Raw genomic sequence first — 26,618 nt, forward strand, 5'->3', positions numbered from 1 at the left:
ACATTTTACATTACTTCATTTTCAATTATCATGACTCTCTCTGGTCCTCTTCATGTGCGATAGTTCATGACTCCTAAAACATTAGAATAACATGAAAACCTTGTTCTTTTTTGCTGCAAAGGATGTTCTTTTTCCCCCTTTTTCAAAGAAAGGCTAACAATTTTTTTATCAGCCAAGTCGAGAACAGCCCCAGCAAAAGGAGAAGAGAAAAACCAAAAGTTAGACCATGGATGGGCCCCTAGTTGTCCTGTGCAATGGTGATAGGCGGCTATGAAAAATTAGTGGATAGCTTGCGGAGCATGGTTCCAAAAGGTAGGGCTGGAAAAAATTTTGTAATCAATTCGATGAATGGAGACTAAAGCTTGACCATAATTGCAATAGCAGAAGGATTGGATTTGGATACAAACACAACACCTAACTTCATCTTGCCCCTAAACCCAATTTAGTAACCATCTTCACTATGCATTTGTCTCATTCATTTCATGATTAGAATCGTGTAAAAATTAAGTTTGGATCTTTGGGTTTTTCCCCTTGTTGTATATATTACCAATATACACTGTACTTTACCAGTACTGGCATACTATTTCTGGTCTGTTTGCTTTTCTATCTAGTCCAACCGACCAAGGAGCAAAGGACCCATTTTAGAAAGGGCAGAAAACGAGTGAAGAGATAGAAACGCGTGGATCCCACAAATAAAAGATTCTCAAAAATCAAATCAACCTCAAAATGAGTGCTCCGTCAGTGGCTTTTGTTATTTCATTCTCTTGGATTTCTCGTTGATGTGCCCTCCACTGGTCAATGAAGCATGAAAACCGTTCACACTGCTCAAATACTTTTATACTGCTCTAAACAACAACTATAGTACTATACAAATCCATGATTGATCAATCTAAACCAATCCCATGAAATATTTTTGAAGTTGGATTACTTCAGTCTAGTCATAAGTGATGAAATATAATTTAAGATTGAGAGATAGAATAGCATTAAACCACCATTTTTGGCCTAACTTCATCAATCAAAGTCTCCCTTGACTAACATATCTGATAGTGACCTCCACTTTCTTTTTTATTATACTAAGGCGGCTCTGGAAGTTCCCTGACGATGTTTGGTGCTTGCTTTCACCGCCGCTTGACGTTTTCTTTTTCTAAATAAAAAGTTTGAGAGATGAGTAAAAAGCTTTGCTAACTTTGAGAATAAGAAACGTTATTCAAATTTTTTATCAGTTCTTGGTTGTCTGCATGAGCAGATGTTCAAAACAAAGATAATTAACTCGAGTTAAGTTTGCCCCTGCTAAGTCCAGATTAAGTTCCAAGCTTCGTAATCATGGGGAAGTCGAACTTTTCACTGGGTTGGCTTAGTTGGGTCGATTATTTCCTTCAAATAACACTGCACCTGTAGGGGAAGAGAGGACAACCCGTCTATGGGCTCAGATATGAGTCTTTAACTTCAACTGGACTTCAGAAATCTTGTCAGTTGATCTTTAGAGGTTAAACCAAGAGAGGGGGCAAAGCTAGAGATGGTTTTCTTCTCAATATTCCATGATCAATGGTCTTTTTCTTTGTTTTCTTCTTTCAGTTGAATGCAGAAGTTGCACTGTTACTGCACCCTGGAAGTATAGGCAACTGCAGAATGAAGCCCATCCAGGAGTACAGATTTTCTTCCTATTTTCCTTTCAAAAGAGGGAAATAAAGATACTGGAATATGAACTCAAAAGCCACTGTTAAGACTCCTCAAGACGATTATCAAGCAATATAAATATGTTTTTGATTAGTTCCTTCTGATGTTCCAACCCAGTTAATATCAAGCACAAGTCAAATTTCATCTAATTACCAACTTTGGAAAGCTATAAAACTTTACTTTAGGGTCTAAACTGCAAAGAAAATAACTGTGGCGGTAGGAAGATTAAAATTCTGCACAACGACCGACAGTGACACGTTTCATAAGTGATTTACCACATGCCTCATGCATATGCCCGTATTTTTAGCTAATATACAAACAATGTACTATGCTTTAGAGAAACCTGGTGGGCATATATTCATTTAATCTGAGGGGATAGCTGTAGAACTCCTCGGTTCTAACATCTCCCTTGCTGTGCTGGAATGGTTTCCACCATGGAACTCCTCTGTCATCCACATGCTTTGCTTCTAGTGTGTTATCAAGCACGGTCCCGACAATGATTGCCACAGTTGCAGGTGATGAGAAGATTGTGTTCAATATATTGTTAAACTGCATGCATTGTAATTAGATGCATATCAGACAGATGAAGCAATTAGACAAGAAAATATATTTCTAACCATAAATGCATCTTAAAATCTGGTGAACCAATGGAAACCGACCAGCATTTTGAAGATTTATCGCAATTAATTACAGTAAAAGACCATGACCCGGGAATTTGAACCTATAATCGGGTAAAATATGCGAGATTCACATGATGAATCATCTGCCCCATCTGAACATAAGCCTGTAATTGTTTTGCAGACCTGTTTTCTGTCAGAACTTAGTTATTTTACTTTTCAGTATACCCTTCAGAACCTTATCCTGCATATTAGCTTCTAATGACTGTGACAAGCAATATGGAGAACAAAACAATCACAGTACATAACTTACCCATCCGGCATCTGTTCTAACTGGTCCATGACCGTCTAATGGTGTATTCATTGCAAAGTATTGAGGAATTGAAAGCCCGAGGAATAGAGAGACACCCAAAACATAGATGTTTCTCATGGAATTATTATTTGCAAACTGTATGAATGTGATCCCGGTAGCAGCTGCATCAAGGGAAAACAGGGGATGGAAATACCCATTAAAGGAAACAATAGGATATCAGTTACAAAAACTATCATGACTACAGAGTTACTTACCAACAATGCCCAATAAAACGCAGTATATGGCAGCAAATATTGGCAATGGAATAGAGGCAAAAAATGCACCGAATTTCCCTGAAAGAATGCAAGGTAACAGAACCAAGTATGAAAAAGCGAAAATGATAAATATAGGGCAAAATTTCAATGCAATTTATGAGAAACTACAAAAACAAACCAAATATGGAGAAAAATATCATGAAACCAGTTGAAATCTGCACCACCCGTCTGCTTCCTATATGCGTAAGTCCCAGAAGGCCAACATTTTCTCTGCAAAATCATTCAGATGAGACAGTAAAACAAGTTTCTAAAATTCGGTGCTGCCTATCAGTTATAATTTTTACTGTTAATAACTACTCCATGAAGATTGGAAATTCTCCTTAAAAAAGCAAGCTTCCTTACACAGATGCAGTAGTACCAACAAGAGAACCGAAAAGCCCTTCAATCAGCATACCAACACCCTGCATTTAGAAGCAAGATGACTAAGTTATCTTCACCACTGACAAACTACTATAACAAGATTCAGGACTACAGTTCATGATTTTAGAGAAACCATTGATGAATAAGTTCCAAAAAAACAATGCACAGCAATCTAGGAAAGGACCTGTAAGCCAATACTTCTGCTGAGTACATGTGCTGGAGGGGCTGTGGCACCAGAAAGCCGAGCTGCTGCGAAAAATGTTCCAGTTGACTGCATTAAAAGTCATAGAAAGTGTAGGAAAGTTTCATTAGCAGCTGATTTCTCTGTTTCACCAGGAAATGTACAGAGGAGCAGACTTAAAATTTCGATTCTATATGAGATAATGGATCATAAAAGAGCTACAACACAGCAAAGTTTACACAGCTTCATGCAGACTAAAGTTTCAAATTGGATTGAGTTGAAACCAAAATGTCAAACATACAAAACAAAAATAGTACGTAGAATTGAAATCCCTTAAGATAGTGACTAAACCTCTGCGGATGAAACAAGTGCTGCACCTATCATCCCAAACACATGGGTAGCTCTGAATATAGGAGTACCCCACTGAAACGGGTATGGAATTTTAATCCTAGAAACAATAACATAATAATGAGTCATAAAAAGGATGATTTTTTGAAATCAATTACAAGTCAGTTATATGTTCATAAAAATACCAAGGAGCAGATGACATTAGGTAAGATCGATCTGTGCGGCAACTCTGTTTAGTTGCAGGCTTAACATTGTTGTAAGCACCAGACACAGTGAGGATAGCAGCGAAAGCCCAGATAATTCCGATGCATAAAAGCAAAGCAAACCTCTCAAGTATAAGATGGGCCCTTGGATGGATGCGCTTCAGGTACTGCAGCAAACAAGTATTCTTGTCAAATTAATAAGCAAGAATGCTAACATCAGACGTTACAGTAAGAGTAATTTATATAACCTGTTGAGAAATAACCAGCAGAATGAGCATAGGCAGGCCAATTTCCACACAGTTACCTAGCTGTATCATAAATTTATTACATCAAAAAGCAGTTCGTTTCAGTACATAGTCAGCCCCAACCAAGCACAGAAGCGTTCAAAGATAATTACCAATGGGAAGCCTCTTGCAAACAGACCAAGACCAACAAGACAAACCACTGGCACCACAACTATGGGACTAAATAATCTAGAGAGAAAGAAGTTAAAGAGAAAATTATTAGAAAAATCAGTGGTGAAAACTTGATAATTTACTGATCAAACATCCCAAGCCATTACTGACAAGCAGGCAAGGAGCCGCAAGCAATAAATAAGATAGGTAGTATGAATTGATACTCAAAACTATATTCAGCACTACCTTGTCATTTCCCCCCATGCCCTGCTATAGCCAAGGATGATGTTGACAAAGGAAGAAACAATTAGTGATCCTTGAATGGTTCTCATACCTCGGACAAACCGCTGCAAGCAAGCACCCACACCATAGTCATTGAGAAATATGGTGATTACTGATTAGCAAAGAACACCAAGGATGCTGAAGGTTATGACCTATAAGTAACATTATAATTTGGGAGATAATAATGGTTCTCAAAGGAGACTTGGTGAAAAAAGAATTAAGTTCAACTCAAGGAGGTTAAAAAGTGTGTTCTTCAAAGCAGGCGGACATACTGCCATCGAAGAAGTATTCATTGGATTCATGAGTTTTATGCTAAGGTCAAGGCCACTCACAATTTTTTGACATTAGTAAATGGTGGTCTGTAACTTATAAAACCTAAAATCAGAATTTTATATTATATATAACCTACTGAATGATGAATAATCCTAACTTAATTACAATGTAAGAACTTTATAATTTATAAGTTCCTATTGCTTTTTCTTATGTAGTGCTAAAGTTTACATACATCATGCTCAGATGTGAAGGCCTCGTCAGTATAATCATTGATGATAGACAACAATGGTAAGGTGTATGCAAAAGATGCACCCATCACTGTAGGAAGCCTTGAGCCAATAAGCGTTTGAAGCAGAGTATTAATGCCTGACATAAACAGCAAAGCTTGAATGACCCGGGCTTTGTCCCCCTGTTCATAGCAAACAGAGGATAGAGATATTAAAAGGCAGAATTCAATCAAAAATTTTTGAGTCGAAATTATCTTGTAAGGGTCATAAAAGCATACATGATCCCCGCCCATCCGAGGCACAATAGTAGTTGCAATCAAGACCGTAGTTCCAAGATTCACAATGTAGTGTTGGAAAGCCAGTAAAAGCGCTTGAGCTGTAAAACAAGTTGATTGTGTGAGATTAGTTGCAAAAGATTTCAATCCTACAAAACTTTCATTTACAAGGTTGAACTTGAGCCAATTATTCATCTAGTAAAAGCAAACAACTGATTTTATCCTGAGTGAAAAAGGGTAGTAAAATGTACAGAAAGGAGTGACAGGACTTGAAGAAAATCGAAAGGGAATCAGAACAACTGATACCAAGGTGTCCTTTAAAGAATTTAATGAAAAGAACCCATAAAAAAAAAAAAAGAAATATTCAAAAGTAGCTTAAAAACTTTAAGAACAAAAGAGATCCCCTTCGATCTTCCAACTTCACCATCTAAGTACAAAACATGCAAGAATGAAAAGAAAATAGTAATAGTTATACCAACTAAAACAGCAAGCAACTTTAACATAAAATCTTCAACTTTAGTCAGCTTTTCTTATTAAACTCGACCACAGAGACAAAAAGGTTAAAAAGAGAAACTGACGCCAAGATGGATTGGAGTGGATGCAGTATTGAAGCTGGTGGAGTTGCTCAGCAGGAGTCCAAGTGGGTCCCCTCGAAAGCCCGAGATTCGGTGGTGCAGAAGGCGGTGGAACCACTTGCGGTGGCGGTGGTGGATGGTGGTGATTCTCTGTTTCTCCCATCTTTTTTTTTCTCCCTCTTGCTTCTCAGTTAACACCCTTTTTCTTAGTTGTCCTCGTAATCTTTCTTTCTGTTCTCCTTCACTTCAAACAGATAGCAAGCACTAGACTTTCCAGATTCTTTCTGTTCTCTTCCCCCCGTACTGGCAATAAATCACCGACGCAAAACCAAAAAAGAAAGAGAAAAAACATAAAATAAGAAAAACAGATATGATTAAAGAAAGCACCTTTTGTTTTGTTCCGATAATGGAAAATAGTAAACAAAAAAAGCCAGCTCAGTTCAGGTACACCCAGAGAGATAGAGAGAGAGAAAAGAGAGAAAAGGGGCAAAAGCTAAAGGCAAAGGCAAAGGCAAAGGCAAAGCGGGGGGTGTGGCTGAGTTCGGATTACGTTAAGCTTTGTGACTTGTCGTGTTTTGAGGAGAATAAAATACCGCAGGTTTCTTCGTATGTGGGCGTGGCGGTTAAAGTCGTAAAGAGCGCGTGGGGGTCTCTTACTCTTCTTCTCTTCACCATCTGTTTTCTTACATTCCACTTCCCAGGATCTTACGATGTACGTATTTTTGTTCCAGTCTAACATTCATTTTCGTCGAAAATAACATGTTTGCCATTCCCCGTGTTCCTAATTTTTCTTTAGAATTTTTATTCCTTTGGTATGACTTTTAACCTAATCAATTAATACTACATACCTAAATAAGGAAAAAAATGTTACCTTCAAGAAATTTAACTTCCAACATATCGGTTTGACGCTATTCCAAAAAAAAAAACATATGGATTTGACAAGTAATTACATAAAGTTTCTTATTTTTTAATATTTTAAAACGAATAAAAATTATTTATCTATTTTTTATATATTTTTATGAATTATATTAATCTTGTTATAATTTAATACTTGAAAATAAAAATTAAGATCTTAAAACACGATTTCGGGACAAAATATAAAATCAACACTACACTTTGTTTAACTTTTTGTTAAAAAGGGTTTAATCTAAATCTAATTTCAAGGCTAAATACCGATAAATTCACTTGTCAAATCAAAAGCTTTTTTCTTTTATTCAATAATTCAATGAAAACCAATGAAGACCAGGAGACCAAGCACCGACTAACAGATCATACCCCCCACCCAGAACAAGCTTTAACCTTTTCCAATAATTGCATTATTAAGCCATATTCACACTTAAGCTAAGCATTACCTCCATTATTAAACATCTAATCTTTTTCTAGCTGATTCATGATAATTACTCTCCACCTGTCGAAGGCTTTGGACATGGAAATTCAGGAGGCAGGGGAATGGAGTTGGTTTGTAATTTTGGGAGATAAAGAGAGGCAGATGTGGCAATTCAAGCAAGCAAAAAGCGAAGGAAGGTAAGGGCTATAATTAGAATGATTTAAAATTTCGCGCCAGCCACGTGAAGGCCATGCAATGCGTGGGGACAACGACCTCAATTTATGATACTTTTAATTAATTAATTAATTAATCTTAGCAGGTACAGGCTAATTAGCCTAAAGTAGGCATGGCCGACCTTGCTATATGTACTTCCCAGTCCCCTTCCCCATTCCCCACCTACTTCATATACTTCCATTTGCTTACGGTGAAATAACTATGGAAAAAGCAAGTGAAATGAGTAGGAAAATCATTGGAATATCTGAATTTTTGTAAAGCTGAAGCAACTGTACCCAGACCTTTCCCTGGTTGTCTCTTTGTGCAGAAGACCATACCTTGTTAATCAGTTGGCCTTCTGGTACCACTCTATACGTGGGGAGGGGGCCTCCATTGCAGGCTCTATCCGACGTTAGGGAATAGCATGAGAAACTGAACCAGAGGGCTAGTTCTCGGATCTGTCCCCTGGGTCATTATCTATGGAGTTGACATTGGCCGTGGGAAAACTTTAGTATCATGAAACTCATAAATATGTGCCTAACCAATGCATCAGATTCGTTGGTTTCAACTTTCCTGTTATGTATTTATGATTGTTTCAGAAAAGATGCTATACTGTTGACTCTCTTTATATTACATGTACACTGAATCTGAAGAGAAGAGGGAAAAAGAATATTTGCATTGGATCAGTACAGATCCAGCTTTTTATTTAAAAGGTTATATACCTGTTTAAACTATAGAATATTAAGCCACATTGGGGTTTCAGGCATTTGGAAAACACTGCAAACTAATCAGATGGTTATATTTTACCACAATCTTCTACCACGTGCTAGGAAAGATCCATTCATACGAATTCTCCGGTATATCGCAGGCTGGTTCAGCTTTCAAGAGGATTGAGCACATGCCCCTATGAACAGAACAACGCCAGTCACATCTTCTCTGATCAGGAAAAGGAAAGGATGGTCAGCAGCCCCAAAGTCATTTGCAATGAACAGAAGAGTTTGTAGAGACCTGCTGTGACAGCAGCGGCCTGTAGGTTTCTGACCCACAGTCGAATCAGACATTAATTCCTTTGAGACCTCCGAAGCTTCCTTTGAGAACCTCCGAAGCTTCCTTTGAGAACTTCCGAAGCTTCGAACCAGAATGAAATCTTGAGCCTTGGGATCCTGAATTCACCAACTTCTACTGTTCTAGATGGATGGAAGGTGGCGTTCTAAGAAACCAGATTCGGAACTCGCTTACTCTACCAAAGTTTGGCATGCCATCTTTTCCCTCTGGAAGACAGATGTACAAGGAGAACCGACGGTTATCTCCATCTGATCGATTCACGGAGGTCCATTGTTCGGAAACTAAAAGCAAATCTCAACTCCAAGCAAGAACATTGCCTTGCTTAGGCTATAGATGCGATAGAGTTCACCAGCAGAGAGTGAAGAGCAAAGCACTGTTGTTCTAAAGAGGGAAGGAAGGACGTTGCTGCTTTGCCGCGTTGGAGTTAAGCTTAGAGTGGGCCGATGGGGGCTTTTGTTTGTGGACTGTATGCCCATGCCTCATCTCTTATTGGGATCAAGTCTATTTGATAAGATAGTTCTTGTTATAGGCTCTGGGTCAAGCCTGCACAAGTAATCTATCTGAAAAATGAGCTGAAATTTGGCTATCTGCATCATTATCTTCTCCTTCGGAACCCTCCTAATACTCTTTACCATTATTATCTAATACATTCTTCACCACCTTTGACATTTGAAGGATTCATTTTGCAATGATAGATTTCAGGAACATAAATAGTAATGGAAAAATGTATTGGATAAAATTAACAGAAAAAAAAAAAAAAAGAAAGGGTAAGAGAGGAGAGCTAAGCTTTAAGTATTCAACAAGTCAAAAGCCATGAGAATGTATTTCTAATGGGAACAACAAGTAGTTTATTGTTATAACCTACTGGGATCAACAGCAAAGACATAGGAAACGAAAAGGAAACTTACAAGAAAGCATAAGTCACACGGGTTAGACTACACAACCACTTAAGCGGCACTAGGCTCTGGCATATGCAAACTACAACACATCAACCGGATGCTTAAAATAACCACAAATCTTCCATTTGTTCAGCTAGTTATCCTCCTCGTACACATTTTCCTACATAAGGATCAGAACAGATTTATCAACTTTCAAGAGGATTGAGGACGTGCCCAATGAACAGAACAACTCCAGTCACATCTTCCCTGATCAGGAAGAGGAATGGATGGTCAGCCACAAAATCTATTTTTTCCTCAACAAGCACACCCCTGAGTCTTATAACACCAGCAGAAGCAGCTGCAGCTTCTGTCCCTTCTTCATTAACTTCAATGAAAGATTTATGGAATATATTTGAAACATACAGGCTTTGACCCAAAGGCGAATCCACCATCTCTGTCAAACCTCCTTCACCAGAGAAAGGCAATACAAGTCCTAATCTCTTCAGAACTTCAGAAGCTTCGAATCCAAATGAAATCTTGAATCTTGGAATCCTGAATTCACCCACTTTAACTGGTTCATATGGCAGGTGGCGTTCCAAGAAACCAGATTCAGAACTCACTTTCTCTACCAAAGCCGGCAGACCATCTTTTGCATCTGGAAGAAAGAAATACATGGAGAAACGACGCTTATCTCCACCTTGTTTATACGGAAGCCCTAGGACTTTGAAACCATCATACGCACCAACGGCTTGCTTCTTTTGGCTGGTCATAAAAGGTGCCTTAACAGAGCTTCCATTTACAAGGTAGAAGTCATTTTCTTTTGTTTTTGACGCATCGAACGTTTCATTCCAAGCTCCTTTGAAGTAAAGTGCATTAGCAAATATAAGCCTGGTTGAACCATCAACCGACCCTGGCGGAAGAAGTTGTTTAATAAGACCACTGGTCTCCTTTTCTGCCCACAAATTCACTTCACCAGCCACTTGAACAGCCTTCAAAGATACCAACAACATTAAAAAAAAGAAGAAGAACAGTTAACATATTCATTTAACCCAGAAGTTAAAAAACAAATGGCAAGTGAATGCTACCAATATAATCAATAAACATATCATTAACTTATGTACTACCTATACATCAGTGGTACAGGAATTAGTTCATATATTCCTTCCTATAAGTAGCTTATACTTAATTATCTACAGTTTCAAGGAATGCTTGATAAGTACTATCTATAAAAAAAATTCAAAAAAAAAAAGGTACTATTTCTCATAAGTACTGTGTTGAAATTCTTATTTTCAAAATATGGGCATGGCTACATCTATAAGATTTGGGAAACAATTGGGGTCACTGGATCCCCATAGATTTGAAACTTGAAAAATATCCAGTTTTGCAACGTGTTAAGATCCCAGCTACATTTGAAGGGAAAGAACAGAGACATATTAAAAGCAGCGATCGGAAGACAAACATCAGAATCCAAATAAAGAAGCTACTACCTTGGTTTGGAAATCGACTTGATTAGAAGCAGCCTTGTAGACATTATCCACAACCTGTTTGAAAGAAGGCTTGAGAGGGAGAGACTTGTCGATCCAAACCCCGTTGGCAAACGACAACCGGGGCCCACCCGCGGGGCTACCGTCGGCGAACACAACGGAAACGAGCTCGGAGGAGAAGGAGCCGAGGTGGTCGTTGGATGCTGACTTGAGGAAAGAGAGGAGCTGGTCGAGGGTTGGGCCCGTAGAGCCAGCCGCGATCATGCTGAGCACCACGTGGATCGACAGCGGCGAGAAGGCAAGGTTGGAGTCCTTGGCTTCGGTCTGGAGCACGTGCTTCGTCAGGCTTAAGGTTACGTCGGTTTGCCTCCTGATCGATTCACGGAGATCCATTGTCGGAATCTAAAACACAAACAAGTCGAGAACAAAGTTAGCCCTTTTACTTCACTTAGGTTTTAGCTCAAGTCTTCGACAAAGCCGAGCCGAAACAAGGACCGTTATCTTTAAGCAGGACAGCTGAATATTTAATATTGTGAAATGGGACCGTCGCGGCTTTGCCGCGTAGGAGAGAATCCGTGTTGAACACTTGAACTTTCGCTTTGCGTGGGAATTAAGCTTCCTTTGATATATATATATTTTTTATTTGGATAACAGAGTAAATTTCACCTATTAATTAATTGAGATTAAGTATTTAAATATTAATACTATTTTTAAAATTTTTAATAAAATAAAATTGTGAGACATAATGATTCAAAATGAATAATATTTTATAAATTTATATGAATATCATTAAATAAAAAAAAATACAAGTGAGAATCCATTAGAATATAAATTACAACTCCAATGTGATTGCTTTACAACTAAACAACTTAGCAGTGAAGAACAAAAACATTAAAAAGAACGAAAGAAAACGAAGCTACCAGAAAGCATATACTATGCTTTGGCATGTGTGAAATGCAACATCCAGATACTTGAGATTTCCACAATCCTGAATCATTTGCTTGTCAGGCTTTGATATGCTGGGGTATGTTCATTCTCCTTTATAGCAAATTTATCAGCTTTCAAAGGGGATTGAGCACATGCCCGATGAACAGCAGAACTCCACTTACATCCTCTGTGATCATGAAAAGGAATGGATGGTCAGCCACGAAATCTATCGTATCCTAAACTAAACGTAGCACTTCCAAATGCCACGACAATAGCAGCAGTACAAGCTGCAGCTTCTGTCCCTTCTTCATTAACCTCGATGAAAGATTTATGGAATATGTCTGAAACATACGGGTTCTGACCCTCAGGCAGATCCGCCATCTATGTCAAATCTGCTTATTGAGAAGAGAAAGGTGATACAAGTCCTGATCCCTTGACAACTTCGCAAGCTTTAAACCCAGATGAGATTTTGAACCTGGGCATCCGGAATTCACCTACTGCAACTTGTTCGTATGGAATGTGGCGTTGCAAGAAACAGGATTCAGAACTCACTTTCTCTACCAAAGCTTTCAACCCATCTCTTGCATCTGGAAGATGTACATGGTGAAACGGCGGATATCTCCACCTTGCTTATAAGGAAGTCCGAGCACTTTGAAACCATCATAGGCGCGAATGTACTGCTTCTTCTTGCTGGTCATAAAGGGCACTTGAACAGAGCTTCCATTTGTAAGATAGAAGTCATGGTCTTTTGTTTTCAATGAATCGAATTTTTCATTCCAAACTCCTTTGAAGTAAAGTGCATTAGCAAATATGAGCCTGGTCAAACGGTTCACAGACCCTGGAGGAAGAACTTGTTTAATAAGACCATTCGTCTCCTTTTCCGCCCATAAGTTCACTTCACTCCTCATGAGATCAGCCTTCAAAGAAACTAAAAACATGACAAACAAAAAAAGTTAATTGGCATAAGAATTTCCCAGATAGAAAAAAAAAAGGGAAAATCGAATAGAAAATATACTAAACAAGATAAGATCATAGTTTAAAAACAAACAAAAATTACAGAGGAGAGCAAATATAATACCTCGGTTTGGAAATCAACTTGATTGGAAGCAGCCTTGTAGACATTCTTCATTATCTGTCTAAAGGAGTGCTTGAGAGGGAGAGACTTGTCGACCCAAACACCATTAGAGAAAGACAAGCGGGGCCCACCCACCGGGCTGCCGTCTGCAAAGACCGCGGAAATGATCTCGGAGTAGAAGGAGCTGAGGTGGTCGTTGGACGTCGACTTGAGGAAGCAGAGGAGCTGGCCAAGGTTGGCACCATTTGAGCCAACGGCGATGGCGCTCAGCACCACTTGTGCAGACAGCGGCGGGAACACCAGGTTCGAGTCCACCTCGGCTTGGGTTGTGAGAACGTGCTTCGTGAGGCTCAGAGCGACGTCGGTCTGGCTCCTGATCATTTCACGAACATCCATAGTTAAGTCTGAACAAAAAAAGTAGCTTGAGTGAAGAGCGAACGAGGGTTGTGTTTGTAGAGGAAATTCAAATGACCATTGTTGCATTTGCCGCGTAGCGCAGGAGACTCAAGCTTTGAGTGTCCACGGTAGCATTATATTGAAGCTTACAATCGCCAGTCTGTTTGTGGATTCGAGGCCCATATCTCATCTCACAATTGGGCTCAAATCTATCTGAAGCTTTCTCATGCCATTGTATGGCAAGAGTCCAATGGAGGGTTGAACAAACATATGGGTAAATGATTCTAATGCCAACAACGTACTGACAGACAAGTTAAGAGAGAATGACAGGCTTAACTTAACTCTAAATAAGACAATGGAGTGGTGTTCAGCTCTCCTCTGCATGCTAGATTGCCCTTCATTAAAGGCAATCATTGAACTCATAGCACATTGAGAGTTAATGTCATCTTGTCATTGCCTACTGTCAATTGACAAGGACAAAATGCTAACATCTTCATAGTTAATTTGCTCTGTTGAATGAAAACTGCTTGCAGAGATATGGTATAAAATTAGTTCGCCGGCAGTATGGAATTGTTTTCTTTCTTTTCCCCCATAACAGATGGTGGGTGGCTGGACCACTTTCAGAAGTTGAATATTATAGTACCAAATTTTTTTGTCAAGGTTACAGACTCCAAAATGAAACATGGTGTAATTGTCAACCCAAAACATGTTTTTTTAAGAGTATTATGGAAGTGCAAATGGCTTTAAACAATGGATGTCGGTCGCTGTATTATCATCACAGTCATCATGTTGAACATTATCTTAATAATTCAGAACAAAATCATTACAATTTCGAACATACATATAATTTCATGCCCTCTGATAAGATTATTAGGTTGATTGTTCCAGACCAATTTGTGGGAAACATCTGTCCTGGTCAAATACTATATTCCTGTGCCACGAATTCTGCTTGAATTAGGGACATCTTTCGAATTAAAACATCCGACATGTTGCAAATTCTTTGAATTTCCCTTAGTATTAAACCGCCTAGCAATTTATTAAAGCCAACATGCATGCATATATCCAATGTAAAGGTGTCTGAATTTTTTAAGAGACCCCAATGTTGCAGACAGCTCCAAATGTTTTGTACCTACCTGATTCGTTCCTGCGCTGACTATGAAACATAAAGATGCCTCAATCTCCTCCAATGGAAATTATTTTCAGAACAGTAGTTAATGTCCGCATCGATGTCCAATGCCAATTGTTTATAGTGACTGCTAATTGTGTATTAATTACTGCCCAACGCCAAGGATCTGCAGAATTCTCTGGCATCATGACAACAGGTTAAGGTTTGCTTTTATGCCTGAAATTGAGGGCAATAGCACTGTTTGAGACGTGGATTACTCATTCATGAACAGGACTGATCTACATTATTGAAACTTCTCAAGAACTTATTGGAGGATTTAGAGTTAAAGAAAGACAATCCTAGCTAACTCCATGAGTAAAACAAAGAAACCCAATTTGTAAGAAAGCATCTGAAAATTTTAGATTCCACTCGTTAGAATATCATGGAGTCAAAAAATATTAAAAAAAGTCAATTGAGAGAGAAAGGTCTGATAAGAAACTAATAATCAGTCTAGGAGAACATTTCCAAAACATCTAAATGCCATGCGATTCCTTCTTTGTCTTTAATCCTTGTCGGCCTTTAACAGCAAATGATCTTCCTCTCTCTCTCTCTCTCTCTCTATATATATATATATATACACACACACACACACTCAAACGAGTTGAAATTGTATCCTACAAGCCCATCTCTCATTAAGAAGTAGAGTTCTGTTCCCTCTCTTTGGAGCCAGAGAAGATAGGAAGCTAGCTCTCAGCACAATGGTAAGTGGCGGCAACTTACTGAGGATAATGCAGATATTTGCCGCCACCCTTCTTTTATTGGTCATCCCTTAATTGTTTCATTTGCTTCAGTAGGCTAAATAGTCTCTTCTGTTATCACCTGACAGGGCATCTTTTGTGATTTCAAAGCCCAAGCCACGCAAGAAACAAGACTAGGAGGACAGAGGGCTACAATTTTTGTCTATGGTAACCATTCCTTCTTCCTTTCCCCTCTTCAGAAATTTGCTTGTATTGTAATGCCTTTCACTCTTTCCTTAGCTGTTTTTAATTGTGATTTCCTGCAGCCATGGAAGGACTGGAGAATATGGCATTTATCGCCAATGCCATAAGCCTGGTAACTTACTTTTACGGCTACATGAACTTCAGCTTAACAAAATCTGCAACCACCCTTACAAATTTCATGGGGATTTCATTTTTACTAGCACTCTTTGGAGGGTTCATCTCTGACACCTACTTGTCAAGATTCAAGACTTGTGTCTTGTTTGGGTGCATAGAATTGCTGGTAAGTTATTTATCATCCTCATATTTTGTTGACAAAGCTAGTACAGAAAACTAACTTGTCCACCAATCAAACTGATTGTGTGCCATAGCACTTTCCATTTGCTACCGTAATCAGTGTCTATGCATCAACTCCATGATTTTGGCTAAGGGAAACCATAAAAAATGCAGCAGCCTAACACTTTTACAAAGAAAAGAAATGGTATAACCCGTTGACTAATTTAATTAAGCACAAAAAATCACCAGTTCTTCAATGTAAATGAAAACAAATCCTGAATAACATGTGTACTCTTTCATGATGATCAAATTAAGAATTTAATCCTCTATTATGGAAACGGCTCTGGTAATATAAGATTTGGTTGATTCATAAATTTGCAGGGATATGCCCTCTTAGCAGTACAAGCACACTTCCACCAACTAAGACCAACCCCTTGCCAAGGTCTTGCCGCAAGCCAAACAAATCAATGCCAGGCTGCAGACAGCGGCCAGGCCGCAATACTTTTTACTGGTCTATACCTCGTTGCTTTAGGCACCAGCGGGGTTAAAGCAGCTTTACCATCATTGGGAGCTGACCAATTTGATGAAAAGGATCCTAAAGAATCAGCTCAATTGTCTAGTTATTTCAACTGGTTCTTGCTTAGTCTCACCGTTGGAGCTATAGTTGGGGTGACTTTCGTCGTATGGATAAGCTCAAACCAGGGCTGGGATTGGGCGTTTGGCGTATGCACCGTGGCGGTCTTGTTTGCCCTTGTGTGTGTAAGCATGGGCAAGTCATTGTATCGTAACAATGTTCCCAAAGGGAGTCCTCTCCTTCGTATTATACAGGTAATTAGCATTACAAAAAGAAAACATGCTTACTAATAGGTCAAAGATTCCATATTGATTTTCTTCACTTTAGGTGTTAGTGGTTGCTATCAGAAACCGAAAGCTTCCACTACCAGAAATGGCAGATGAATTGCACGAGATTCATGACAAGGAAGCGGGGGTGCAAAATGAAACTCTCCCGAGAACTGATCAATTCAGGTACACCCAGTTTTTGATAATTCACAGTTCTGAAATGTAGCAGTATATATTTGCTATAACAAGTTGTAAAGTTTTGCTCTTGCATTTACCATGAAATCTGCAGGTTTTTAGACCGAGCAGCAATTGGCCCGACCCCTGGCGATGCCTCAACATCAATAAGCGCAGGACCCTGGAGGCTGTGTACAATAACACAAGTTGAAGAAACAAAGATCCTAATACGGATGCTCCCGATTATACTCAGCACGGTTTTCATGAATACTTGTTTAGCTCAACTCCAGACTTTCACTATCCAACAAAGCACAACCATGGACACTCGTATCCTTGGTTTTAAGATGCCAGGTCCCTCCATCCCGGTTATTCCCCTGGCGTTCATGTTCGTTTTTATCCCAATATATGATCGCATTTTCGTCCCGATTGCTCGAAAAGTAACAGGAATCCCTACTGGAATTCGATATCTTCAACGAATTGGGGTTGGACTGGTGCTCTCAGCCATTTCCATGGCAGTTGCTGGAATTGTTGAAACACGACGCAAATCCGTGGCCATTCAGCACAACATGGTGGATTCTCTTCAGCCTCTGCCGATGAGTGTGTTTTGGCTTGGATACCAATATGCTATATTTGGGTTGGCGGATATGTTCACGTTAGTTGGGCTGCTAGAGTTCTTCTATGCAGAGAGTTCAGCAAGGATGAAGTCATTGAGCACAGCCATCTCTTGGTGTTCACTAGCTTTCGGATACTTCTTGAGCTCGGTGGTGGTGGAGGTGGTGAACAAGGTCAGTGGTGGATGGCTGGCTAATAACAACTTGAACAGAGACAAGCTCAACTATTTTTACTGGTTATTGGCAGCCGTGAGTGTGGTGAACTTTGGTATCTACTTGGTTTGTGCCTCTTGGTATAGGTACAAGAAGGTGGAAGTCGTGAATCAAGAAGAAAATAGCAAATCCTCTAAGGGAAAGCAGCTTGAGATGGTGACAATTTAGAATCACTAGGTGTCTAGGTCATACCACCTTATTACATAAATAAAGTTAACATTAATTATGAAAATAAAACCCTAAAGATTGAATCAAATGGGAGAAAAATTAAAGTGAGTACTCCTACTAATTTGCTAACATCACCACAATTACTAGCCATGGATTAGGACCCAAATTGCAGACAAATTTTGAGATTACAACAAGAGGTACAATTATCAACGTCTCAAACTTATATAACAATTAAGTGTTTAGTATCACGTGTATTGTGCTTATAAAGCGATAAAATGTTGATACATTGAAAATATGATCCGTCAAATCCTATATTATTATTTGTAACTCAATATAGCTACTTAGCTTAAAAAACACTTCAAAATTATATAACAAAGTTTAGTATACCCTTCACAGACACAAGAACATGTGATCGTGCATTGCAATAATGCCATAAAGGGGGCCACCATTTAAACTAAACCATGGTTTCATACTTTGTGTCTATCTCTAGGGCTTATATAACATTTACCTGCATGAAGATGCCTACTTCCCCATTCAAGGGGCTGACATTCTATCTATTTAGTAACGATGTTGTCGCCTATAATCAATTGTCTTTCCTACAAAATGAAGATCTTAGTTCTACTGGCTGAAAAGGTATAAAAGAGAAACTACTATCTATGAACAGGAATAATTGAATAAACCCATAACATAGGAAAATATGCTAGGAATTCTGATCTCTTATAATCATATATTAAAAAAGAGATTGCTTATCCTTTTTACAAATGTAAGTGACTATTTTTTATTGGCATTGCAAGGTAGCATGAAGAGTGTCTTTACATGACACACCAGACTTTGTTAATCTATCTGTTAAGTGATTTGACTCTCTCAAAATGTATAAAAATCATTTTAAAAGTATTTTATTCTCTAATTTTGTTTCAAATTAAGTGGTTACATATTACAAGTTTGCACGTAGTATCTATGAACTCCATGAAAATATCATGTTCCTACTAAGAATGGTAACCCTAAGGTTTGGGGTCCTCAACATAAACATTTTCTTGTTATAAAAATTCAAAAGAAGCACCTCTAAGAGACTAAAATCTCTTTAAATTAATCATCGAAAATGCTTGTATCTTCATATATACTTTAAAATATATATATTAAGTGTGAAAAGGAAATGGTTGAATGGACATGGGGCGAGAAAGCACATGTCGAGAAGATAATAATAATAATAATAATAGTAATCTTATTATTCATTGATTCCTTGTTCTCTATCGATGTGTAATTAAGGGTACCACTTATATATAATTTTATACAAAGTAATACTTCAAAACCCTCATGAATTCACACCAAGAACAACTCAACGCCAGGAAATGGGCATTAAATTAAAGGGCAAAAAAGATGATTGGAGGGTTGTAAGTTAACAAATGAATGGGAAAGAAGTAAGTACAAAGAGAGAACCCTAAGAAAGAGTTTTATAAGAAGACAGAAGGCATTGGATCCAGATCCTCGGCCATTAGAATATCCACTGTATCATCGAGTCAACAAATAAAGTGAAGGATACTCATGAGGGATAAGCTGTTCATATTCGGGAGAAAGGGTCTCGTGAGGGGAAACAAAGACTATCCAGAAAATTAATTTCTCGTACAACTAGATGCCACTTGTTTCCTTGTTGTTTCTCTTGTTAAGATTTACTTAGACTAATGTGAAATTAAGGCTTTTCATTTTTATTTTATTTATTTTGTAATATGATTGGAACTATTTTCGGATTTTGCTACCACTAATTTTCTCTCCGAACCATTATAAAAGTATACTTTCTCATATTGACAAGATACATTCAAGATTTTACTTATCAATTAAATTAATCCGTATTTATAATTTAATTTTAATGTATAATTGAATAACACTTCATCCAAAATACATTGACTTGAGTTTTGACAAATATAGCCAAAATTCGAGGATAATTCGTAATATATATATAACTTTCACTACACTCAAATATTTATAATACTGAGAATTATTACATTAATACACATGTAATACACATCCTAATAGTTTTCAAGCTTAAATTTAGGGTATAGGGAATGCCAAAAAATAAGCATAATCACATGAAATTGCTGAGAAAAAAAATAATCACATGAAACTTCACTACATTAATTCCAATAAAATATATGTACTTGCAAACCAAAAAATGTTATAATAATGTGTAAAGTAATTAGTAACAATTGATTACCAAGTGATTATTATCACCAGAAACAATATATTTGCTTGAACCAAGTTGAATTTTAAAATTTAGCAAAGTTTATTATGAATATACAGAGAGGGTTGTTGGGAAGGGAAGAAAAGGCAAAAAGCTGGATACTTGTGCCTATATATATTCATAGGGTTTGATGTGGTTATGTCCCACCAGACACTGACCCAGAACCAACGTTCCCTTTCTGGTATTTCTTTTGCATCCTGGAATTAAGAAAGAAGAAGAAACCAAGCTAGCTCTCAGAACGAAAATGGTAAAATCTTTCCTTATTTGAATTTCAAGATGGTCGTTGAAAATGCTCAAGAAATGTGGTGTGTGTGTGTGTGTGTCTTCTCCATGAACAAAATGTGGAGAAGCTGAGCCCACCTGCACCCTTGTTTCTCTTTCTCACTGGCTAATCTGTTTCGTGTGTCTCTATACAAACAGGAAATCCATAGAGAAGATAGACATCAACCAAGGCAAGAGAAAAGGGTAGGAGGATTGAAAGCTGTACTTTTTGTCTATGGTAACCACGATATTGCCCTAACCTGTCTGCATTTGATTAGTTAAGAATGGTTTTCGTCTCTGATTGTGGGTGCTTCATTCATGCAGTGACGGAGGGGCTGGAGAATATGGCGTTTATTGCTAACGCCGTGAGCCTTGTGACTTACTTTATGGGGTACATGAACTTCAGCTTGACAAAATCTGCAAACGCAGTTACAAACTTCATGGGAACTTCATTCATCCTAGCACTCTTAGGAGGACTCATCGCTGATACCTACTTGACAAGATTCACAACCTGTGTCCTGTTTGGATTCCTGGAATTGCTGGTACGTTGTCTTATCATCCCCACACTTTCACATATGGATCAACATCTGCCCTTCTCGACCCCTTGTTTCCTGCTTAAACATCATATATTATACACTTCTGCTCTCTTGTTCTACCCTCTCTCCAATTCCAGGGTCTTTGGCTTGGACATTGAAATGAGAATCTTGTAAATGGAGTTGGTTGATCAATTAATAATCAAAACATTTACAACTTTAATCATTACTATTTGGAATTCCAAATTTATTGGTTAATATAATAACAAAGAAATCATTTCATTTTCTTCATCAAAAGTTTCAAACAAGAACTACTTCCCACTCAATCAAGCATCAAAACTATTTACTAAAATTGTTTGGAATTTTAAGGTTAATTTAGGGTTCCAATTTGTTAGTTAATACTAGTAAAATTTTGGGTTCAATATCATATGGGGGGAATCTTTTTTCTCTAAAAGCTTTTCCATGTATTTGTATCAATTTCAAATTGCTTAAAAGTCAACAAATGCTTAATTATATAAATAAAATTAAAGAAAAGCTTGAAACTAATCATTGCTTGAATTACATAATAATATGTAAACCTGGCACTAATATGTAATAATAATAAGTAAAATTCATTGCTTGAATTTTATAATTAAAAGTAAAAGTTATTGCTTGAATTATATAAGAATAAAATTTATTGCTTGAATTATATAATAAAAAGTAAAAATAAAAGTTATTGCTTGAATTATATAAGAATGAAACTTATTGCTTGAATTATATAATAATAAGCAAAGGTTACGAAATTATATTCTGATGTTGATTTAAGGAAAAAAAAATACTATTAGTCTCTTTCAAACATGGCACTACTATTTTTTTTTTCTAAGTAATTTCTATCTATTAATTTCTAATTAATTCTAGTCTTGAGTTTGTTAATGTTGTAAACCATTGCTCTATATGATATATATTCCTCTAGTCGGTGGGAAAAATATATATCATCGATTAAATTACCGAAACAACAATTTGACAAAAAGAGTAAAATTTCTTATACAACTAAGGTAGGTACGAAACTTATTTTAATAAAAAGTGTGTCATCATGGCATTGCATGATTCATCTAGTCCTCTTTATTCTTTATTCTTTAATTTTATGATCTTGATGTACTAAAGTAAACAATTAATATAAAATAGACTCTTTTTAGGAGATAAAATGTGGGTTATAATTATTTTACTTATCTAAATTACTATATTTACAATTGGTGGGATTAATTATTTGAGTAAATGAGTGTGATTGGGGCTCACCCCCAATCTGTTAAGTTTTAGATTGGAGATTAGGGTATTTGAATTTGAAATCTCTTTTTAGTTCGGAGATTAACATGTGCGGTGATTAATTGATGCTATGTCTAAACTATTATTTAATATTAAAAAATAATAGTATGATTCTTTCAAGGAAGATATAGTATGAGAAAGAAGATGATTATGATTTCATAATACCCCAAAAGAAAAGAAAAGAAAAAAAAATTACAAAAAGACCAATCTTTAATGTTGTTCCATAGTTTAACCATCCATGTGCAGCTTGCCGGCTTCCACATGCTCCCACGCAATATAACAATGGCTTCTTTTTGGTAGTCACCTTCCTTTGGTCCCATACTGTCTATTCCATGGAAGATGGCTGTTACTGCCATTTTTAATATTAAAAAAGGAGCCCAATTTCATGGAACAAACAGACAATCAATGTCTTCGGTTATGTATATGTAACTGTTTGATGATCAATCAAATTTTAAGATGTAAAAGCCATGAGTTAGCAAACATGGGCTGGTTCTTACATATGCAGGGATATGCCCTGCTGACAATACAAGCACACTTCGATCAACTGAGGCCAACTCCTTGCACGGATGTTTCGAAACAATGCGAGGCTGCAAAGAGTGGCCAAGCAGCAATTCTTTACACTGGTCTATACCTAGTAGCGCTAGGGACCAGCGGGGTTAAGGCGGCTTTGCCATTGCTGGGAGCTGACCAGTTCGACAGAAACGACCCTAAAGAGGCAGCTCAACTTTCAAGCTTTTTCAACTGGTTCGTGTTTAGCTTGACTGGTGGATCTATAGCTGGTGTGACCTTTGTTGTGTGGATAAGTTCTAACAAGGGTTGGGATTGGGCGTTCGGGGTGTGCGGTTTAGCAGTCTTGCTTGCAATTATGTCTGTATGCATTGGCAAGCCATTTTATAGGGATAATGCCCCTCGAGGAAGCCCCATAATTCGAATCCTACAGGTACATGTCATGTCTTTTTGCCATCATAAATAGCTTTGCATGTAACAATCAATGACATGAGTTCATGAATCATGGCCTTCTTTTCCTGTTTCAAGGTATTTGTGGCTGCCATCCGCAACCAAGACCTTCCAAAACCAAAGAAGGAAGATGAACTACATGAGATTTATGACAAAGGAACAGTGGTGATGCCTACTGAAATTCTTCAGAGAACCAATGAATTCAGGTATACATTTAATTTTTCTCATGTTTCTTTTGTTTTAACTAGCTCTCACGTAAATACATCACCAAATTCCCAGATTCTTGGATAGAGCAGCAGTGAGTAGGATCCCTTGGGATGAATCAGCAGTAACTCCAGGCCCTTGGAGGCTTAGCACAGTGACCCAAGTTGAAGAAACAAAGATTCTACTTCGCATGCTCCCGATTGTACTTAGCACTGTTTTCATAAATACTTCTTTGGCTCAACTCCAAACTTTCTCCATACAACAAAGCATGACCATGGATACTCATATCCTTGGTTTTAAGATCCCTGCTCCCTCCCTCCCTGTCATTCCCCTGGGGTTCAACTTCATTTTTATAGCAATTTATGACCGCATTTTCGTTCCAATTGCCCGAAGAATAACAGGAATTCCCACTGGAATCCGATATCTTCAGCGAATTGGAGTTGGACTGGTGCTCTCAACCATTTCCATGGCAATTGCTGGAGTCATGGAAACCCGGCGCAAATCTGTGGCTGTTCGACACAACATGGTAGACTCTACAGAACCACTACCAATGAGTGTGTTTTGGCTTGGATTCCAGTATGCTGTATTCGGGTTGGCTGATATGTTCACATTGGTAGGGCTGCTAGAGTTCTTCCATGCAGAGAGCTCAGATGGAATGAAGGGAACGAGCACAGCTATCTCATGGTTTTCACTAGCATTTGGGTACTATACAAGCTCAGTGGTGGTGGAGGTAGTGAACAAGGCCAGCGGGGGTTGGTTGGCTTCTAACAACCTGAACAGAGACAAGTTGAACTACTTCTACTGGTTATTGTCGGCGTTGAGTGCTGTTAACTTTGTTATTTACTTGGTGTGTGCCTCTTGGTACAAATATAAGAACGTGGAAATGAAGCGAGAAGAAAACCCTTCTGCTGGTAATACCATGGACTAGGATTTATGATCAACGGTTTCCTCATGCAATTGCTCCTATATTGATGTTTACGTACCTGTATTGAGTAGTTAATTTACATGAATAAAGAAACAATATAAGAATCACCAATTCAAAATATGGCTTGAGTTAAACTTTTATAGATACAAGATAATTGGGGTAAGGGCGGTGAATAATCTCTAAACAAACAGTTTGAGGTCCATCTTTGCCTAAAATTAGAAGCTTGACCTGCTGCCTATAATACAAGTTAACAAGAAACAGAGATGCTAATATTGTTGTTATTGTACAGTAAAGGAGTAAAGGCAATGCAAATGAGTGGAAGTTCTTTCACCACTCCCTTCTTTTTTCTTTGTAATTACTATTTACAACACCAATCAAGGATGCTTTCCATGTAACTGACATGCATATCTTACACCCGTGACCGTGGAATGGACAAGATGACTGATGGCGCATTGCATTGATCTGTAAACTTCACCAGAAATAAAACCATCTTACGAGGTTTTTTACTACCATTTGACATCCAGTGTCAAAGCCTCAGGAGGGACAAGAATAGATGGGAACTTTGTAAAAGAAATGTTTGACAACAAATTACTCCATGAGACTGTATCTACACCAACAAAAGGTCTGACCTTCTTCATCATAAGGGGCTTCAACTTCTCTGCTTCAATCCTTGCCGTTACATCAAACCAAAGGCGTTCAACAGTTGGCTTCGACCTCCACTCAGCTAACATACCACGAACACTCTCATTCTTCCCAATGGTTTTCTCCAGCTCTAGCTGGAAATGAATAATAGGTGACGCTTTAGTTTTCACATTAAGAGAACTGGAAAAACCATTTCCGTTGTCTCTGTCACCTAAAAAGGTCCTCAGGACCTTTCGTAGCTTGGATATCCTCAAACTTATTGAATCCATAGGATAAGACTGTTTCATGTAAGCACGATCACCATAGCACTTTTCGGGTAGCAGCTCAATAGTATCCGAGGATAGGAAAACAGCTTCGATTTGGGCATCAGGGTTTCGAGTCTGGTAGGCAACAAGAGATACCGACCCTAAAACATTCACAGGAAGCAATGGCATGCAGAATGACTGCCGAAAGGGCCAATATCCAGTTTTCTCCTCGACTTCACTTTCATTCACAGGTAAACCAAAACTAAACGCGTGGAAAAGAGAGACTTCTTGAGCTCCACTTACTTCAACAGTGATGCCTTCCCCAACAAGGACCCGTTTCAGATCAGTATGCGATGTGTTCAGCTGATTGCCAAATACCCAAAGCTTCAGACTACTAGTAGTAGATGATAAATATTTGCAATGTCGAACTAAATTAAGAAAGTACATAATTCAAAATCAAACATTAAATTAAGCTACAATAAAGATAAGACATTTATTGTTGACGATACGTATTAATTGAACAATAATAACAGAAAAGAACCATTCTTTCAAACAAGTCAAGCATTGAAGAAAACAAGTTAACGAGGAAATCAGATATGCATACCGGCAAAAGGAGGGAAGCTTGGTGATTGGGAGCGAGGCGTAACTCAAAGGGACCTTCCATTTTAAAGGAATCGAGCCCCGCTGTGGAATTAATTTCCTTGACAAAATCAAGGAAATCGCCACCACTTCCTTTTCTGAACTTGCTCCAGGAAGATACTTCGTCGGGGAATTTGAAGAGCAGATGAGTCTTTCCAAATCGGATCCGAAACTCGTATCTTTTGCCAGCCCCAAACCTAGCCTTGCTCACTTCCAATTTCGAAAAGTTAAGCCCTTCCAACTCCCATTCCTGCTTCAAAGCAATCTTCTCCAATACATCCTAATCCCCAAAATAACAAAAACGGGGAGATTAATAAGAATTAAAAACTTGATTTTTTATTTACTACTCGATTTGATCTTTGTACCTGCAAGATTTGGGTGTTCTTTGATTGGAGAGGATTAAAAGACAAGGATAAGATCTCAGAGAGAAGGAAGAAGAGGAGAGACAAGAGGAAACGGCTGCTCTTCATCGTGGCAATTGCTGCTGTTTCGTGGCGTCAACCGGGTCTGTACTGTGAACCGGATCGAAGAGGATCAGATGAGTTAGTCACTCGCTCTCTTTGAACAACGGTCTTTCTTTCTGGGATTCAGGCGAAATGACGGTTATGGGCTTGTGGCCCCGAACCCCAGTTGGCGGTGGTTGCCTCGTCACGTTTAACGGGTGGTCGGGATTGGGATGGGCAGTAGCACCTAGGAACATTCGTGTGTATTTGCAAGGAAAGCTTCCTAAACTGCCACGTAGTCTTCTTTTTATATTTATAAATTATGCATAATATTTTTAAAAAAATTTAAATTCTTTATCACGAAACTTATTTCATCCACACCTTAAATATAAAAAAAAACAATATTTTAATTAATAACAAAGTATTGATGATATACACTTT

General features: G+C 38.1%; 5 protein-coding genes and 1 pseudogene across 5 annotated transcripts; 2 read left to right on the forward strand and 4 right to left on the reverse strand.

Annotated features, from left to right (window-relative positions):
• Positions 1 to 1,834: 1,834 nt before the first annotated feature.
• PDE135 (Xanthine/uracil permease family protein) lies at positions 1,835 to 6,588 on the reverse strand. The gene is made up of 14 exons (XM_007017309.3): positions 6,044 to 6,588; positions 5,469 to 5,566; positions 5,196 to 5,372; positions 4,655 to 4,755; positions 4,411 to 4,486; positions 4,262 to 4,321; positions 3,996 to 4,180; positions 3,814 to 3,910; positions 3,466 to 3,552; positions 3,264 to 3,322; positions 3,040 to 3,131; positions 2,862 to 2,939; positions 2,608 to 2,768; positions 1,835 to 2,226 (listed from the first exon to the last, which is right to left on the reverse strand). The coding sequence occupies exons 1-14, from the start codon at positions 6,201 to 6,203 to the stop codon at positions 2,011 to 2,013; spliced, it is 1,647 nt and encodes a 548-aa protein (XP_007017371.2). The 5' UTR covers positions 6,204 to 6,588; the 3' UTR covers positions 1,835 to 2,010.
• Positions 6,589 to 9,440: 2,852 nt separating this feature from the next.
• On the reverse strand, positions 9,441 to 11,522 carry LOC18591273 (serpin-ZX-like). The gene is made up of 2 exons (XM_007017311.3): positions 11,011 to 11,522; positions 9,441 to 10,512 (listed from the first exon to the last, which is right to left on the reverse strand). The coding sequence occupies exons 1-2, from the start codon at positions 11,398 to 11,400 to the stop codon at positions 9,730 to 9,732; spliced, it is 1,173 nt and encodes a 390-aa protein (XP_007017373.2). The 5' UTR covers positions 11,401 to 11,522; the 3' UTR covers positions 9,441 to 9,729.
• A 294-nt stretch (positions 11,523 to 11,816) lies between these two features.
• LOC18591274 (serpin-ZX-like) lies at positions 11,817 to 13,833 on the reverse strand (annotated as a pseudogene).
• A 1,362-nt stretch (positions 13,834 to 15,195) lies between these two features.
• On the forward strand, positions 15,196 to 18,021 carry LOC18591275 (protein NRT1/ PTR FAMILY 4.5-like). Its single transcript, XM_018125459.2, has 6 exons — positions 15,196 to 15,271; positions 15,397 to 15,475; positions 15,574 to 15,791; positions 16,166 to 16,612; positions 16,686 to 16,810; positions 16,914 to 18,021. The coding sequence occupies exons 1-6, from the start codon at positions 15,269 to 15,271 to the stop codon at positions 17,788 to 17,790; spliced, it is 1,749 nt and encodes a 582-aa protein (XP_017980948.2). The 5' UTR covers positions 15,196 to 15,268; the 3' UTR covers positions 17,791 to 18,021.
• Positions 18,022 to 20,096: 2,075 nt separating this feature from the next.
• Positions 20,097 to 24,324, forward strand: LOC18591276 (protein NRT1/ PTR FAMILY 4.6-like). Its single transcript, XM_018125916.2, has 6 exons — positions 20,097 to 20,273; positions 20,447 to 20,525; positions 20,612 to 20,829; positions 22,628 to 23,062; positions 23,158 to 23,285; positions 23,359 to 24,324. The coding sequence occupies exons 1-6, from the start codon at positions 20,271 to 20,273 to the stop codon at positions 24,209 to 24,211; spliced, it is 1,716 nt and encodes a 571-aa protein (XP_017981405.2). The 5' UTR covers positions 20,097 to 20,270; the 3' UTR covers positions 24,212 to 24,324.
• Positions 24,320 to 26,435, reverse strand: LOC148761084 (signal peptidase I). The gene is made up of 3 exons (XM_088808917.1): positions 26,100 to 26,435; positions 25,700 to 26,014; positions 24,320 to 25,458 (listed from the first exon to the last, which is right to left on the reverse strand). The coding sequence occupies exons 1-3, from the start codon at positions 26,202 to 26,204 to the stop codon at positions 24,715 to 24,717; spliced, it is 1,164 nt and encodes a 387-aa protein (XP_088665043.1). The 5' UTR covers positions 26,205 to 26,435; the 3' UTR covers positions 24,320 to 24,714.
• Between the last annotated feature and the right edge of the window lie 183 nt (positions 26,436 to 26,618).

The sequence above is a fragment of the Theobroma cacao genome, chromosome 8 (assembly GCF_053813885.1).
Source record: "Theobroma cacao isolate CCN51 chromosome 8, ASM5381388v1, whole genome shotgun sequence".
In the NCBI taxonomy this organism is placed as follows: Eukaryota; Viridiplantae; Streptophyta; class Magnoliopsida; order Malvales; family Malvaceae; genus Theobroma; species Theobroma cacao.